This window comes from Chanodichthys erythropterus, chromosome 20, assembly GCF_024489055.1.
Source record: "Chanodichthys erythropterus isolate Z2021 chromosome 20, ASM2448905v1, whole genome shotgun sequence".
NCBI classification, from domain to species: domain Eukaryota; kingdom Metazoa; phylum Chordata; class Actinopteri; order Cypriniformes; family Xenocyprididae; genus Chanodichthys; species Chanodichthys erythropterus.
The window spans coordinates 17,981,774-17,998,445 of NC_090240.1; the positions used below are offsets into that span (position 1 = coordinate 17,981,774).

General features: G+C 38.2%; 1 protein-coding gene across 2 annotated transcripts in view; it reads left to right on the forward strand.

Annotated features, from left to right (window-relative positions):
• The window catches only part of slco4a1 (solute carrier organic anion transporter family, member 4A1), a 48,054-nt gene that overhangs the window by 12,880 nt on the left and 18,502 nt on the right, over positions 1-16,672 (forward strand). For both annotated transcript variants that reach the window (XM_067371367.1, XM_067371366.1), the window contains exon 2: positions 13,313-13,905. In XM_067371367.1, the coding sequence (XP_067227468.1) occupies positions 13,498-13,905 (408 nt within the window). In that variant the 5' untranslated portion in view covers positions 13,313-13,497. The remainder of the gene's footprint in view (positions 1-13,312; positions 13,906-16,672) is intronic.

Consider the following 16,672-nt stretch of genomic DNA (forward strand, 5'->3'; position numbering starts at 1 on the left):
CTTGTAGTCTTCTACTAGTTGAATCAGGTGTGTTAGATGAGAGTGACATCCAAAATGTGCAGTGCTGGAGGTCCTCCTGGACAGGTGTAGGAACTACTGCTCTAAATGTTTTGGGAAAAGTTTCAAAGCATCAAGAGTGTCAAAAACAGTGGCATCTTGTGGCAGGTAAAATTTACAGCAGCCATAAACCTGAGTGCACAGCTCCGTTGAAATACGCACATTTCAGGACAAAGCCACTTATCATTATCTCAAAGCTGAGATAATGATAAAACAAAACAAAACAAAACAAAAAATTCACAAAGCATCTATCTACACAAGCATATCAGAGTGCAGTTACGTGCTTCAGAATTTCTAAGTGCGTGATTAGTCGATTTGTACAGCATTAGATCGTTTCCAGCACTGCAATAATTGATTTAATCACTTTTTGCGGACAGCAAGCAATCAAGCAAAAAATAAATAAATAAATAATAATAATAATTGGGTGCATACCCTGAGATAAAATCCTGCAGGCGCCCCTGCCCTAAACCACCATAACAGTATCTTTGGCCTACTGGTTTACATATCTAAATGCAAAAATAATAATAGCTTGATAAAACATCTGATCTCACCTTTTAAAATTAATATCCTGCCTAATTGGGCTCAACTGATGAGATATATATATATATATTTATAGAAACATTCTCAGTCAACACTGCTTTGGCTCTGAGGGCCCAATATCCTCTTCTTTGATGACTATCTTGACTGCTTGAGATTATTTTAATTTTACAAAGCACTACTGGTGCCAATATGGAAATTTATAACTATTCCTTAGATGGACCTCTGCTGGGAAGGAAATTTAGCAACCGGACCTCTTGGAACTTTAATTAAATACCCCTGCTAGGATGCAAGTTAAATATAGCCTTAATATTAAATTATTAAATTTAACCTAGCCCAGTTCGATTGGCTCAGGAACAAGCAATAGATTAATAAGACCAAAGATTTTATGACCCATTTTATGTACCCATAATGAATTATATCTCATGTATAACCGGATCTCATGTTTGAGAGACAGCGGCAAATCCCCAAAGTACTGGGCAGGTACACAAACACTGAACGGCCACTGATCACCTGGACCTCGCATCTCCGAAAACATCTAAACAAATTGTAAAATGGGCGCAATGATTTAATATGAGTCACATATTTCAGGTCTAAACAACTACATTCTTGCCTAAAAACTCTTAAAACTATAGTTCGTGTTACAATAAGTATAGTATTTGTAAAAAAAATATGGTGGATTTGCTTGGTTGCTATGACAGAGTGATACAAAGGGTAGAAAGGTACTGTTTTCACTAGAATATCACATGGCTCTCAGCCAATCAGAACTGTTGTATGTATATATACATCAAAAGTCATGAGCTTGATTTCCAAGAAATGTTTAAATTAACTAATAAAACGTGTACCTTGAATAAAATTTAAGATAAAAGTGTCTGCCATATCATCCTGAGTCCCAGGCATAGAATATTTTATTTTAGCGAATTTCTCACATTCAGCACATTCAGGGCTTTTTTTAGAGATATGAAATGTTTGGAGGTTTCACCATGACTTCTCACTCAACTCAACTGAATGATCAAATTTAGCACTCTTACGGAAATATGATAATATTTTGTATTTATCATTCATCAAATCAGACTAATTTTAAAATTGTTAGAAATAAACATATCAGGAAAATGTTATGGGGTTTCAAATCAGAATATGACTTTCTGTTATGAAACAGGCCAGAGATTTCCTACATGTCCTCTGTAGAAGACACCAGGATCAGGAATTCTGGGACACACAACATGTGAATAGGGAAATAAATTATTATATATATATCAATATTCCTATGAAATATGAGATATTCTTATGAAAATGTTGCCAGGCTATTACTCCCATTATTACACTTCTTTTTTCATTACATGTTGCCCCAAGAATACATTACAGCAAAATAGATACAATGTATAGGCACATTATATAGAATGGCACCATCCATTTATGGCCGTTTTACACACATATTGCATAAAGTAAAATAGTATATCAAATCATTCTGTTCTATCTTTCATAACATAGTTGAGAATTGGTTAAAAATACCCTAAACCTAAATATTGATTGGTAAATGAAAAAATAAACGAACAAACAAACAAAAAGTTGTTTTTTAATTTGGTCATGTTACGAGCTCTGACAAAATTGCTCCAACACAGTTTCCTCCAACACAGCAAACGAGACAATGGGCACCTCTGTTTAATCTCCCACACTGAACTTGACTAAACAAGGAAGAAAACCTCAGGACACAAAATACAATAAAAAGGATGTTTTTATTTAGTCATGACTTAATTAGGAGACCAACAAAAAGCTTCAGGAGGGAAAAAGCCAAAACAATAAACAAATGAAGCCAGCCAACTAATATAACCTCTAACCTTGAAAAGAAACACAACCAGAAATAATCAACATAACCTTACCTCCCTAGCTTACCACAAAACAGGAGAAAAAGGGGGAAAAATAAACCGCCATCCCACTACAAGAAGGGTAGCAGTCTTATAGTCAACATAAATCAAAATAGTTAAGGTTTACACACAGGTAATGATTGGCAACACAAAAACAACTGATCATTTGAGACGAGAACTCGAGGAGCAAATGTCCAGATGGCTTTTAAAAACGCTCCAAATGACACTTTTGCGCCCTTGAAGGGCACTTCAAGAAGGGGACACCATTTGTTGGGGTGTTCCAAACGAAAGTAAACGACTGAATGCCTTCATGAAGGGCCCTTCCACAAGGCAAATGTTGCAAAATTACAATAGAATCCCAGATAATAACCCATTTCCAGTAAACGGCACAGCTATTGACAATTAGAGGGTCGTGGAAACTCTTTTATAGCAACAGTCTTTGCATTCACTGCAGAAAAATGATTGTGGCTTTAGTGAATTCAGATTTCGCCAGATTCATGATCAACAATCCTCTAGCCAAGCGAGCGAATACTGTCCTTTACGAAACCATGTGCTCCTCCCATGTAGAGGAATACACAATGTTGTCCAAGCTCCAAATATGCTTCACGGTCGGACACGTCCTGACTGTGACCCCTATCGGACAGCGTGTCCTCGTGCCATAGAGAGAAGGCGAGGAGGATGAGGATATGGCGAAGGGGTGGTGAAGAGTTAGCGAAACTGGCAGAAGATACAGGAGGAGATTTCGGAGGTGGCTGACCGGGAGGAGGCGGAAGGGTCCAGGGCGATGCCGAAGGTGGTGAGATCCAGGGAGGAGCCTTGAGCAGGAATGGCCAGATGAGCGTATGTAACGGAGCCAATGGAAGTGGAGACTTTACTTGGACCTCAAATACTTGAGACTTGATCTTGAACTGCAGGGACTTGTGAACATGTCTGGGTGGAGCGCTGGAGAGCAGCGAACGGCCTTGCAAGTCCGTGACGACGTGATGGTGATGTCTGAGCCAGGCAGAGCCGATGGTCCGGGGGAGTCCAGTGGAGCTGAAGGCTCGATGGTTGATGTTGGATTCGAGGGAGGAAGGATCGCAGGTGGAGGAGTCAGGCCGATGGGCCTTGAAATTTCAACCATGTGTTCATTATTCAGAGATGCATGCAAATGAGTCAGAGTCAGAAATGAAAACCACAGATTGCAATGACATGGTCATTCTCATCAATTCCAGTAGCTCTACCATCATTCATGCATACCAGACCCTTCAAATCCAGCATTTCTCTATTAAGCCCAGAACACGCCAAGCTGACGGTCGGCCGTCGGGCAGTTTTTGTTCGTTTTTGCCATCTGATTGGCTGTTCAGCTACTGCCACCTGCTGGTACGGAAAGGCATTTCATCTACTTGGCCGCCGGGTGTCGAGCGTCGGTTTGGTGTGTCAGGACAACTTTGGACCCAGACGCTGCCGAAATGGGCCAACCCCGCAGTCTGCTTTCATCGCCACTAGTTCGTCAGCGTTGGCTTGGTGTGTTCCGGGCTTTCCTTACCATTATGACCAGTATTACCGCTTCCCTACAATGTATTATATGTATTTGTATTTTAAAAAACTACTTTAAGTATTATAAAATCCCCCCACACCATATCACTTTTTGATTACCTATTCCCATTATTTTATTCCCACTTGGGCTGGGCGATATATCGCATGCGATTGTCACGCGCATTTCGTCAGTAAAGCCGGTTCCCTGATTACCGAGCGGCATTTAATAGACAGAGCCGTAGTTCACTAACAAGCCACGCAATATCGCGTTCATTATCGAAGGCGATTCATATCGATATTGAACGCGATATTGCGTGGCTTATCAGTGAACTACGGCTCAGTCTATTAAATGCCGCTCCATTTGAAAGCAGGTGATGGCGATTTAGCGGCAATCAGGGAACCGGCTTTACTGACGAAATGCGCGTGACAAAAGCATTCGATATATCGCCCAGCCCTAATTCCCACTTTAATACTTAACCTATTGCAAGGATTTTAATTACCTTAACACCCTGTTCTCTTAAAAATATATTATTTTATCACTGCTGCAATATTATATATTAGAATATTTATCACTCAATTCTATAATCCTATGTGTAATTTAATTCTTTAATAAATATAGCCACCTCTTCACCATTCCCTGTCTGTCCATCCCTTCTAATACTGACCAAGTACTGAACAAACCAAAGGCTTATACTGTATATACAATGGAGCAATCAAGTGGAAAAATATAACAGGTGTAGTACTAATTTAACAACCATCGAGGAACACAGGCAGAAACAGAACCAACACACAATGAAACTAAACCGAACCCTAACCTATCAAATGAATCACCCATTGCACAACTTTTAAAAATAGATGTTTGTGTGAATGCTTTACTGCTTCCTTCCCAGAAATCCTTAGTGAAAGTGGCGTTCTCGTGGTCTTTGTTTCCTTGTTTTTTTTTCTTTTTTCTCTGAAATTTATATCTCACCGTATGACCATCCAGCATGGTTCAAAGAAAAGGGAAGGAATCTGCACTCCACAACAAACACATGTTCCCACCCCGAGACTCGAAGCTTTCACTGATGTTATCCTTCCCTCCGTTTGATCACACGTATAAAATTAGAAATGAAAGAGTTCATAGAACACAATAACAAATAATTAGGCTTTTTTATGAATCTCATTGTAACAAAGCATGAACCACAGAGCTCTTTTGAAGACAGAACTGAGAAATGATTAACTCCCACAGCCTGAGCTAATGCTATAGCCACACCACAACTTTTCAACCATGTGTTCATTATTCAGAGATGCATGCAAATGAGTCAGAAATGAGAAAACCACGGATTGCAATGACATGGTCACACTCATTTTGCTTATGTTGTTTGGTCATTCTCCTGTTTTCTTTAATCTTTAAGATTTCTAAACCAGTGATTCCCAACCCTGTAGGCACTGGAGGCACACCAACACTACACATTTTCCAACTCTTGCTAATCAAACACACCTGATTCAACTCATCAGCTCATTAGTAGAGACTCCAGGACCAGAAATATATGGGCCAGATAAGGGAGACATCCCAAATGTGCACTGTTGGTGTGCCTCCAGGAACAGGGTTGGGAAACACTGCTCTAAAGTAACTGAAACCTTACCCAAGAAACTGTCAAGACACCCATCTGCCCCATTTTGATGATTGGCTTCACTGCATGATTTATATGCAGTTAATAAACTGATTTCATTTCATTGTATCCATAATTGTATTGTCTCTCTGCACGCGGAGAGTGTTCTTGGGGAACCCTGAATGTGTCAAGGAAGTCTATAATACCTCTTAGCATTTCCATTCATTTCTATTCCACATCCTGGTTGTTTTTTAGCCAATCGACTGAAACATAAGACAAATCAGTAATGTTTAGCTTTACATATGGCAACCGTTTTTATGACTTGCATTGCATTCAAACACATGATCAATACTTTCTTTCCCTAGGAAATGAATCCTTGATCTTGGTGTTTCTAGTGTTTCACCATATCCTTTCCTTTCATATCAAAAGAGTATGAATCCTTAACATTCATGCAGTTACATTATAGTTGTATAATTTCATTTCAGTAAATTCATTTATTTGTATTATACTTGTGGTAGGGTAAGTTTTAGTGTTAGCAGAGCAAGTACAAATCTGACCAAGCCTACAGGTCCTCTTCTTTTTCCATGCCATGCTGGACAAACACATTCATGCAGTGTGAATGAAGTGTGAGGAGTTAAGAAGAGACATCTGTGATGCTTGAGGTGCTGATCGTCATGTCAGGTAGATACAGGACTGTGTCAGTGCTGCTTCAGTGATAGATGTGAAAGAGTGAGAGGTTTGAGTAACGCCCCATTTGGGACTGTCTTGCTTGCTCCTAGTCTCTTATGCTCCTTGTTCTCTTCTCTTTTCTTCTTTCTTGCACAATCAAACTCTTAGAGTTTAAGACCAATGAAGCATGATCAGAGGAACTGAGGTATGTTTTTTTTTTTTTTTTTTTTCTTTCAGTGAGACAATTATAATGCAGTTCTGTGATACATTCGTGATCAAATCTCATGGTTTCTAACATTCAGAGTTTTATGTTCAGGGAATGCATGTACTGATATAATGTACAACTTTATTGCACTGGAACATACTTTAGATAAAAGTGTTTACCGAGTTTGCATCTCTCTCTCTCTCTCTCTCTCTCTCTCTCTCTCTCTTTGCACGAATGCAATTCTATATACTAGAATGATCTTTGTGCAAGTAATGGTTGTAAATCATTTTACAATGTCAGTGCAAAACTTTTTAGTTAATATTTTATACCTGATGTATAATAGTGCAATAATAGGAGTGTAACAATGTATCATGTCACAATATATCACAATACAAAATTGCAACAATATGTGTCGTGGATAGTGTCAGTCTGTATTGTGTATAGTTCACCCAAAGTTAAATTACTGTGAGAAAAAAACTCACTTTTCTGAGTTTTAGTGGCAAGACTACATTAAACTACTATATATAATTTTGAATGTATGTATAATAATGCAATGGGTGAATATTTGTGGGTCCTGCAAATGCCAAATTATGTCTTATGTTACCAGTAAAAAAGTGGCCTACATTATTTGCAAGCATATAAAGCATATTCATCTGTATTTTCAGCTACAGATTCATGAATATTTTTATTCTGATGCCACCATTGTCCTGTGCGTTGGGTTACCTGTATGAAGTCCAAGCCTATTAATTTCCACCCCGTTTTAATCAACAGTACATATTTTGGTTAACCTTTTAACATATGTCTTGGAGTATCGCAATAATATTGTATCATGAGTTCAGTATCATGATATGTATACAATCGTGACATGAGGGTATCGTTACACCCCAATACAAGACAAAATAGGCTGAAATACTACATCTTACTGATGTAACGATACCCTCATGATTCCATAATAAAATGATACTAAAATCATGATACAATATTATTGTGATACTCCAAGACTTATGGTATAAATTATATATATATATATATACTTTGGGTGAACTATACACAATGCAGATTGTGATATATTGTGACACGCTATATTGTTACACCCCTACTACATATACAATAAACCGACACAGGCAGGTCTAGATCTAAATTTGACCTTAGTGTGGAATAAGCGCAAATTAAATACATTGTAAAATAATATACAATTGTATAGAAATGTGTGTTAGCATGAATTGAAAGTCTTTTAAGAAACAGGCTGAGATTATTAACTTAAATTGAGCTTAGGGTTAAAGTCAAAGAAGCCTGAAAATCTCTTAATGGTTTTAAGCAGGTAAAACCTGCCTAAAATAGTACATCTTACGTTTGCTTGCCTGCACTTTTTAGCAGGCGTACAAATGTTGAAGTTGTTTCTTTTAAATTAAATGGATAAGGATGTAGAGTTTGTATAATGAGATGTTTCCCTCCTAATTCTTTAATTTGAATTTGTAAGTATGGCAAGTGTGGCATGATTCTCAGATTGAAATATGCTGAATTTTGCAAGCATTTTTTACCTTTCATTTGCACAAAGCTGAGCATTTCTTGACTTTTGTAGAACAACCTAGTGTCCATTCCACAATCCTTTCTGTGAATGTGCAACTGCTGCATTAAAGAATGAACTGAAAATGCCCAATCATCTGAATATTTGGTATGGGTCTTTTGGATTGACATGCATGTGTACCGAAAGAAACAAAAAACAAAACAAAAACACTGACGTGTCCACAAATCCCTCAACAAATAGACACAAAAAACTTTGATATTCAACATCATACAATGTCACAGATCACTATTTTCCACAGACTCAAAATTAAATAAAATAACATCAAAACTGTTTTGACTAAATCTCACAAATGTTAATATTCAGATGAAAGACATAATTAAAAATAATGCAGCCGTCATCAAAAGTGCTGAGATGCGATTTTGTGTAATCTGTGGTCAGGAGAAAAAATTAAATTGGGAGAGTCATCTTGCCCCATGTTACCCGAATGTGGTTAAAAGGTGTGTATAATTGACCTTACAGTAGCCGCTGTTCTGTTTGCATACTGCTGCTTTCCTTTACTGTCTTCTGAACTCTTTACTCTGTTCATTAAAGCTCAAGGTGAAGGGTTGCCAGATATCACAAAAAAAGCAAAAACGGTTTCCGCGGGGCATTAAAAAGCATTAAAAGTCAATAAAAAAGCATTACATTTTACTTCTACAGGCATTAAATTTTTTAGATAGTTATGAAAAAAAAAATAATACTACCAGTTTATTTTGAATAAAGCCTAAATAATTAATAACTTTGATTTGCTGTCACAAAATATGTACATTGGTGTGATACGCACACGGAACCAGTTTGCTGCAATATTGCCGTTACGCCGGTTTGGACAGCGGCGGGCTGGGACCTGTAGACAGAAGGCTGCATCAGTGTTGCCAACTTAACGCCTTTTCAGACCCCTTTTAAGGCTTTTTTCTAAGAATGCGCGTTGTGACGAATATAGCGACTTGTTAACCTGATCTGGCTTCCGAGACCCACCGGTACTGCCGCACGAGCGCGAGATCTTGCTTTCCTGACGTATACAGCCAAAATCACTGCAAATGTCTTTATCTTATGTGTATGGTAATTTTGTCAGACAACGTTTCGATTATAAATCAGGATTTTAGTGCTGGTTTAACATGTCAGGGCTCAAACTTTACTTTCCCGACCGGACAAGGACCTGATAATAATAGGCTGTATAATGTACAGACGATAAAAAGGTTGTGCTGTTGAGGCTCGCGCAGCATCTGGAGGAGAAATGGAAACATGAGCGAAACACACACAAAAACAAACTCAGTTAAACATACCACAGTAAAAATTCAAAATGTGGAGTTTTTATAACTTTATACTGGTAAGCAAAACTAAAAGACCAAGAATGCTCTTTTCCTAAATAGGCTCCCATCACGATTAAAAACGTGTGATTTCATACAACGGTTCAGTTAACAAGTAGGTAATATTAAGCCACTTACATTTTAGAAGGAACATTGACTGTTTTTGTTCTATTTTAGCAGCAAAAATAGTTTCAAACAAAGATCACAGCAAAGCGCAACACTCAGCCTTGTTTTCATTACTGAATCATTCAACATTTTGAACGAATCGTCCATTTGAATGAATCGCTTGAATGAATGAATCAATGACCCACTCGTTAAGACGCTTACTTGCCGCCACCTACTGGTGGTTTAGTTTCATTTTTAAAAGTATCACCCCCCCAACATTTCATATGTGTATTTTCAAAAAATATTTAAAACAATCCCATAACATTAATTTATGCAGTTGTAATCAATCAAAAATATGCAGATTTACATAAGCTGCAATATTCTGAAGGATACTGCTTCAGAACAAATTTACATTTCCACCACAAATAAATAAATAAATAAATAAATAAAATTTCCAGCAGGCAACTGTTTTACTCGTACAAGTGACTGACCGATTTATGCGTGTCCACATGACAAGGCTTAATGTCGAGCCCTGTATGTAATCTTAATGGGCCACGTTTCAATCACCATTTCATATTGAATGACAACAAAAACAGAAAAAATATATAGATGAAACAATTTTATTGGTAATTTGGCTGTATTAAAATAAATTATGTGAGCAAAAGTGTAGCAGCAGAGAAGCAAACAAAAAGGGCTGACACTTGGCAGCATGCGAATACACCAATGACATGATGAATATTCTAATTGCCGTATGTCATCATCTATCGACATTTAGCAGCATAAATATATATATGGCATTAAAAAAATTAAAAATTGGTCCATTAAAACGTACAATATAGCCTATTTCAGTTCAGACCTAGATATTATTACTATTACTCCACTAGGTCTGAAATATATTGTTCGCTGCAAACATGATGATCTTAAATTTATTAATAATTAATTTACTATTAATAAATGTGTAAAGTTGCATAAAATGGAAATGCTCAATAAAGTAGGTTAACTTCGTTACCTCAGATGGATGAATGGTTGGATTCCACAACTGGTAAAATAAAACATATATAAGACAATACAACATTTACTGTAGGATCATACAATTTACTGGTGACTTAATTTAAAAAAAATGTTATATTGTGCTTCTGATTTGGCAGTGAAATTCACCGATTTTGGGTGCGTAAGATGTGAAGGATTCAATGCTCCAGTTAGTATTTTCACCCCATAATGGCGGCCGCACTACCAGACTGCCATCTAGTGGCTGTTACCCAAAAAGTATCAAAGTGTCGCCTCTTGTGTTCTGAGCTCTTTGATTATTCACTGTTTAATTGATTAGAGTCTCACCTGTCCCTCATTGCCACTGTGTATTTAAACCCTCAGCTGTCTTCTGTTTTTTGCCTTGTGTTAACGTTTCGTGCTGGTATGTATCTCTGTTTGCTTCCCAATGTTTATTAAATGTTATTTAATTGTTCATCTGCATCAAGCCTGATTGTTGTGGATAATCAAGTCAAGCCAGCGCAACACTTAAAAAATGCAATATAAACAGGTTTTCTTATAAGTAGGGGGCTTCAAGTACGATAAATTAAAAACAAGTTTAGAATCAAATCTAAAATCAAATTTTTGCATATATCGAATTGAAATCGAATCATGAGCCCACGAATTGATTTTAATTAAAACGTGAGATTCCAAAAGATTCCCACCCCTACTAACAAACATGCTGGTCACTGAAAGGCTTGTAATGTAATATTATGTGACATAGCTATTGTTTACAAGCTGTTTTAATGACGTCTGAGCGGTTGAAACACTGATTGAGCGATTACATAAGACATGATACATTTCATTAGTTGTACTGTATCTGTCAAATGCGCGAGTCTCACTCTGAATGCGTGAGAGTTGGCAGCCCTGATTAACATGCGTAAGGCCCACCCAATTGGCCCAATGACGGTTTCCCATAGGGCGGGCAATGTTTCTTGCACATTCTGTCTATTCAGTGTGGCAAAATTCTTATCTGACCTCATTTTATTATGACCTTGAATTTAGGTTGGAATGCCAATTTATTATTGACCATTTATAAGATAATTTATCTGGACATTTGATTATTCTATATAACTCTTTACTCTTATTGTACTCGTTCACTGTACTGTTTAGAAGGCCACTTCCATGCTTGCTCTATCTAAAAGTATTTTGTTGAGTCCCCATCGATCTGTGCACACTTAAATTAAAGTAACACTAACTCTAGTCAGAGGTCACGACCACTACTACAGATAAGCTGACCAATATTACTCCTCTGATAGTAGCTTTGGTTTGGTCATGCAATGGTTTGTACACTTAGCTAGAGTAACATTACATTAAACAGAGGTAAGGCTCTCCCTATTCAGGTTGGTCGATCAACATTTTGCTGTCCTAAACGGAAATTCCCTTTTTAGCCTTTACAGTCCACTTGTCAAGTACACTTGAACTAATGCCAAACGTTAGTCGGAGCTCTTAAATCGCTCCACTCAAAACTGGACTTTAGTCCGTTATTAACCTGATTTGCGGTAACAATGGATACATCGTAATCTACTGAAGTCAATAATTTCAGAGTAAGTCAGAATAAAATTAAATGTAATAATTTATTAGTCAGGTAAATGTATCATGCCAATTACATAATCAATTCAAAGATAATCGATACAAAACATCAAATGCTCAGAAATACAGTAAAAGATGAATACCTGACATCAGAAAGATACATAATGGTGAGTGTCTGAAGGACACATTAAGGGCCAACCTGGCTACAAAATCGGCCCTGACCCTCCTGCAACATCTCTTTAAATACTCAAGACCAATACTTCTTTCAAAGGGAATCATTAGTTCACAATGGGAATTTGCATTAATCAGGATCCCAGACTGAGTAATTTACCTTTTTGGGGACAGAAATCCATTTGCATGAAAGACGGACACGCCCATTACAGAGAGCAAAACTCTATCTCTAAACTCTTAAAGCCTTTATTACCTTCTGCTTTACTTCAGTGGCAATGAGACCTTTGTACCAGTCGCACAAAGACATTTCAAATGATACCAAACATGTACAGTGTTGTATGATAATTGTTCACATTAAACCATATAGATTTTGGGTGAATTTCATGTCATTTCCGCATGATAGAGAGAAGAGATTGGGGAAGAGGGGGTGAAGGAAAGGAAATGTAGATTAAGGCAATGCTGAGGTTTGATCGAGGTGTGATTGCATCTCGGATGCTAATTTTGCAGGAGAGCGTTCAAATGTTAATTTCCTTTGTTTTCTCAAAGAGTAGCCCTGGTCCAGATAGTCCAGCATCAGTCTTACACATGCTAGCAAAATGCTAACCATGCTAGAAACATGGTGGCAGCAACATGTTAAATCATGTCAGCAACATTCTAAAACATGCTAACAAAAATATGCTAACTAGTAACATATCGAAACATGCTAAAGTATGTTATCAGCATTTTAAAACAATGCTACCAACATGTTAAATCATCCTATCAATGCATGATCTGGTTTGCATAGCTGTCTACTCAACTCAAGTCTGAATAAGGAATATTCACAATGTCCCAACAGTCCCATGGGCTACTGTAAGTCATTGCACTCTTAAAAAGGAGTCGGGAAGGCTCTGGCACAAAACAGGAGTGCAGTGTGAGTCTGGCATGTGAGGTGTTTTTCTAAAAAGAGTGTTTAGTGGACAATGGATGGCATGCAGAACTAATCCCAGCTCATTACAGTTTTGGGGCTTTGTTTGGACGTCACAGTTGACTTCTTAATGAGAAAAAAAATGATTTTATGCCTTTTTCCTTTTGGAGCTAAATAAGTTGATGAATACTGAGGATTTACTGAAGTTGGCAACAAACTTACTGAGTGTCTCTTTCTCCCTCTTTTTTTTTTGCAGAATTAAGCTTTCCAAGATCTTTATGTCTTCAGTTTAAACTCTAAGAAACACTGTAAAGGGATCCTTGTCCAAAGACTGCCATCGAATCACTCCCCAAAACTACACATAGAATCAGTGTTTCCTGTGGAAACGTTTTGGTTTCTTATTCTTCACAAAGTTTGTCACAGCACCCCCTTTTTGGGGCCATGCCCCACCTGTTAAACAATGACACGTCCTTCAGCTCCAAGCAAGAGCTTCTGGTCCTACATGACAGTCCACTGGGACCCGGTCCAGGCACTCCCAGCCCTGTGGAGTCCCATGAGTCTGGGCCTGGCAGCCCATCTGGAGATGCACACACTGTGTTCCACAATACAGGCAAACGGGGGCTTGAGCTCAAAGAGCCTCCCATTGGAGTGAAGTTTGTCCCAACGGTCTCTGAGAATCTGTGTGGATGGGGTGCACTGACCCCACGGTGCATCCAGACCTTCAACAATCCACGCTGGCTTCTCTTCTTCCTCTGTGTGGCCTCCTTCCTCCAGGGCATGATCATCAACGGCTTCATCAACACTGTCATCACCTCCATCGAGAGACGTTTTGATCTACGCAGCTACCAGGTCAATTTGTTTGTAAATACAGTACACTGCATAAATGAGCACATCCCCTCTGAAACTTCTGGAAGTCAGCAATTACTCAGTTACTTAGAAGACATGTTATCTTTAGAGATATAATGTTCCAGCAAGTCTGCTTAATCAGTTACCAAAGAAGCATGTTAGAATTATTCAGGAAAATAAGATTTTCTTATCAAGGTGATTAAATGTTGTGTAGCAAAAATGAGTACACCCTCCTAAAAGTTACTAAATAAAACAAAATAAAAATGTTCTGGTGTAAGTTTAAGGCAATGTTTGATCAACCAGTAAGTATGTTGAACCAAAACAAGGTGCCGTAGAACGTTTTTTCACAAGATGTAATATAAGTCTAAGGTGTCCCCTGAATGTGTCTGTGAAGTTTCAGCTCAAAATACCCCATAGATGTTTTTTAAATAATTTTTTTCAACTGCCTATTTTGGGGCATCATTAAATATGCACTGATTCAGGCTGTGGCCCCTTTAAATTCTCACGCTCCCCGCCCCCAAGCTCTTGACTATAATACAGTGTATTTACAAAGTTCACACATCAAATATAACCCTCAAAATGGATCTTTACAAAGTGTTCGTCATGCAGTCTATGTCTAATCGCGCAAGTATAGTATTTATATGGATGTTTACATTTGATTCTGAATGAGTTTGATAGTGCTCCGTGGCTAAAGCTAACATTACACACTGTTGGAGAGATTTATAAAGAATGAAGTTGTGTTTTTGCATTATACAGACTGCAAGTGTTTATAAATGAAAATAGCGACGGCTCTTGTCTCCGTGAATACAGTTCTGTCATGACAACTCTCGAAGTGTTTGGTATGGTAATGGATATGACAATGTAGATATTTTGGTCTTGGTGGAATACGTCTGCTACGCTGCTGCTGCTGTTGATTATTAGAAGTACAGGACTTGCTACTGCCAATACATACACGACCCGCTGCTGTGAGCAAGTAAGACTTGCTGCTGCTGTACAATATAACGTACATGAATAACCCCCCAACAGAGCAGGTGACATGATATTGGACAATACAAGCCGGTGTATTGTATGTCAGAGATCCCCCATCAAAGCAGAAGGCAAGATGATGATTCAGCAGATCTACCGCCAAAACATATGTACTGCTGCTGCTCCGAAGAGCCATAGGAACCGTGTGTATACTATCTATGTGTGCACAGCCCATTTTTTGCCACGACAGTGGGCTGTAAGGCTTAGCTCTAGTGGTCTATTAGACTATGTGTGCCTGGACTACCACGCCGAATGGCTTAGCTCTAGTGGCCTATGTCTATGTGTGTCTGAGCCAAAAGGCTCAAACATAAGAAACCCTCCATGACCACCTGAGCAAATAATAGTATAATGACGTAGCATCGTTTGAAAATGTCATTGGACCCTGTATACTCCTAAAAGTAAACTCATTTGGATGAATGGAAAATTAATGAGCAGGACTCCAACATGCATCAGCTGACCCAGCCCAAACACATAGGTACATGAAACATCAGCCTTGAAGAGTTGACTTGAGCAATACTATGAAACATTTAGATTTACAGTCATAATGTGAATGAGATTAATAAAACTAAATATTTTTAATTAATATTCTATCTTGTCTAAGTTGCATTCTATTATATCTGTGTCCCATATAAAATGGTTATGTCAGTTGATGCAATTTGACAGTGAATCCTATAACATCATTTCTCAGCGTGCAACCGGCTGTCGGTCCTCACATATAAACACAAATGAAACGTATGGCTGCGAGCGTGTAAAACGTTCACTTATCTCAGTAGCGAACTCAAGTTCGGCTACGTCAATGGCTGACCACCACACTGCAAAGTGTCTTTTATTTACGCTGCTGTTAATGAATACCTCGGCATTTTAAGCAAAGAGAGATTTCTGACAGTCATGCAACCACCGCTCAGATCAACAAAGCGCGTCCATAATTCGGCTACACTTCCAGCCGCTGCAACACGCCGCATAGAAAACGCCTAATGTCATCCAGAGCGCAACATGTTTATACTATACAGATTATAACACAAAATACACATTAAGCATACTGAGGCGCTCTTGCTTCGTTGGAGAACTGCCTTGGCACGCTCTAGAGTAAGCAGAAATGATAAATATCATTCTACGTGAAATCCATTAATTAAATGACTTACCGACCTTGCAAAATCGCTGTTTGTCCTGTAGTATGAAAAAGTATATGCCCAATAAAATCCGAATACGCTGCTCATGTACTTAGTATGTAAATAAGATGAAAACATTGTTTGCATTTTAATCATCATATTCACATTGCATGATCACTCATTAGCCGACACAAACTCATCTCACTCAATAGCAACAGGTAACTTTAGCCCTGCACGCGACACGCACTGCAACGTCTGCTGCGTTCTATGTTATGTTGTTGATATCCGCTCCAATGCTATCTGAATTGTTATCCATACTGCTGCTGCTGCTGTACAAAATACTTGCTGTAGTTTCGTTAGAATGTGATACAAGCGAAACCTGTTTCCGTTTAAGTTCAGCAAGCTTGTCTCTGTATCATTATACACATGCATATGCGCTAGCTGCTAAAATGCTTAGTAATTCTCTCAAAGCATTAACAGACTGTTGATATGACATAGAATTGGTAAAGCAGACTATACAAAATGCAGTGATATAGTGTAAAACCCATGTACTTATCTTAGATGATTCTGAAGCACGCTGCGCCACTAAGCAATGCTAACTCATGTATTTAAAGATTAAACACGCGGCTTGACAC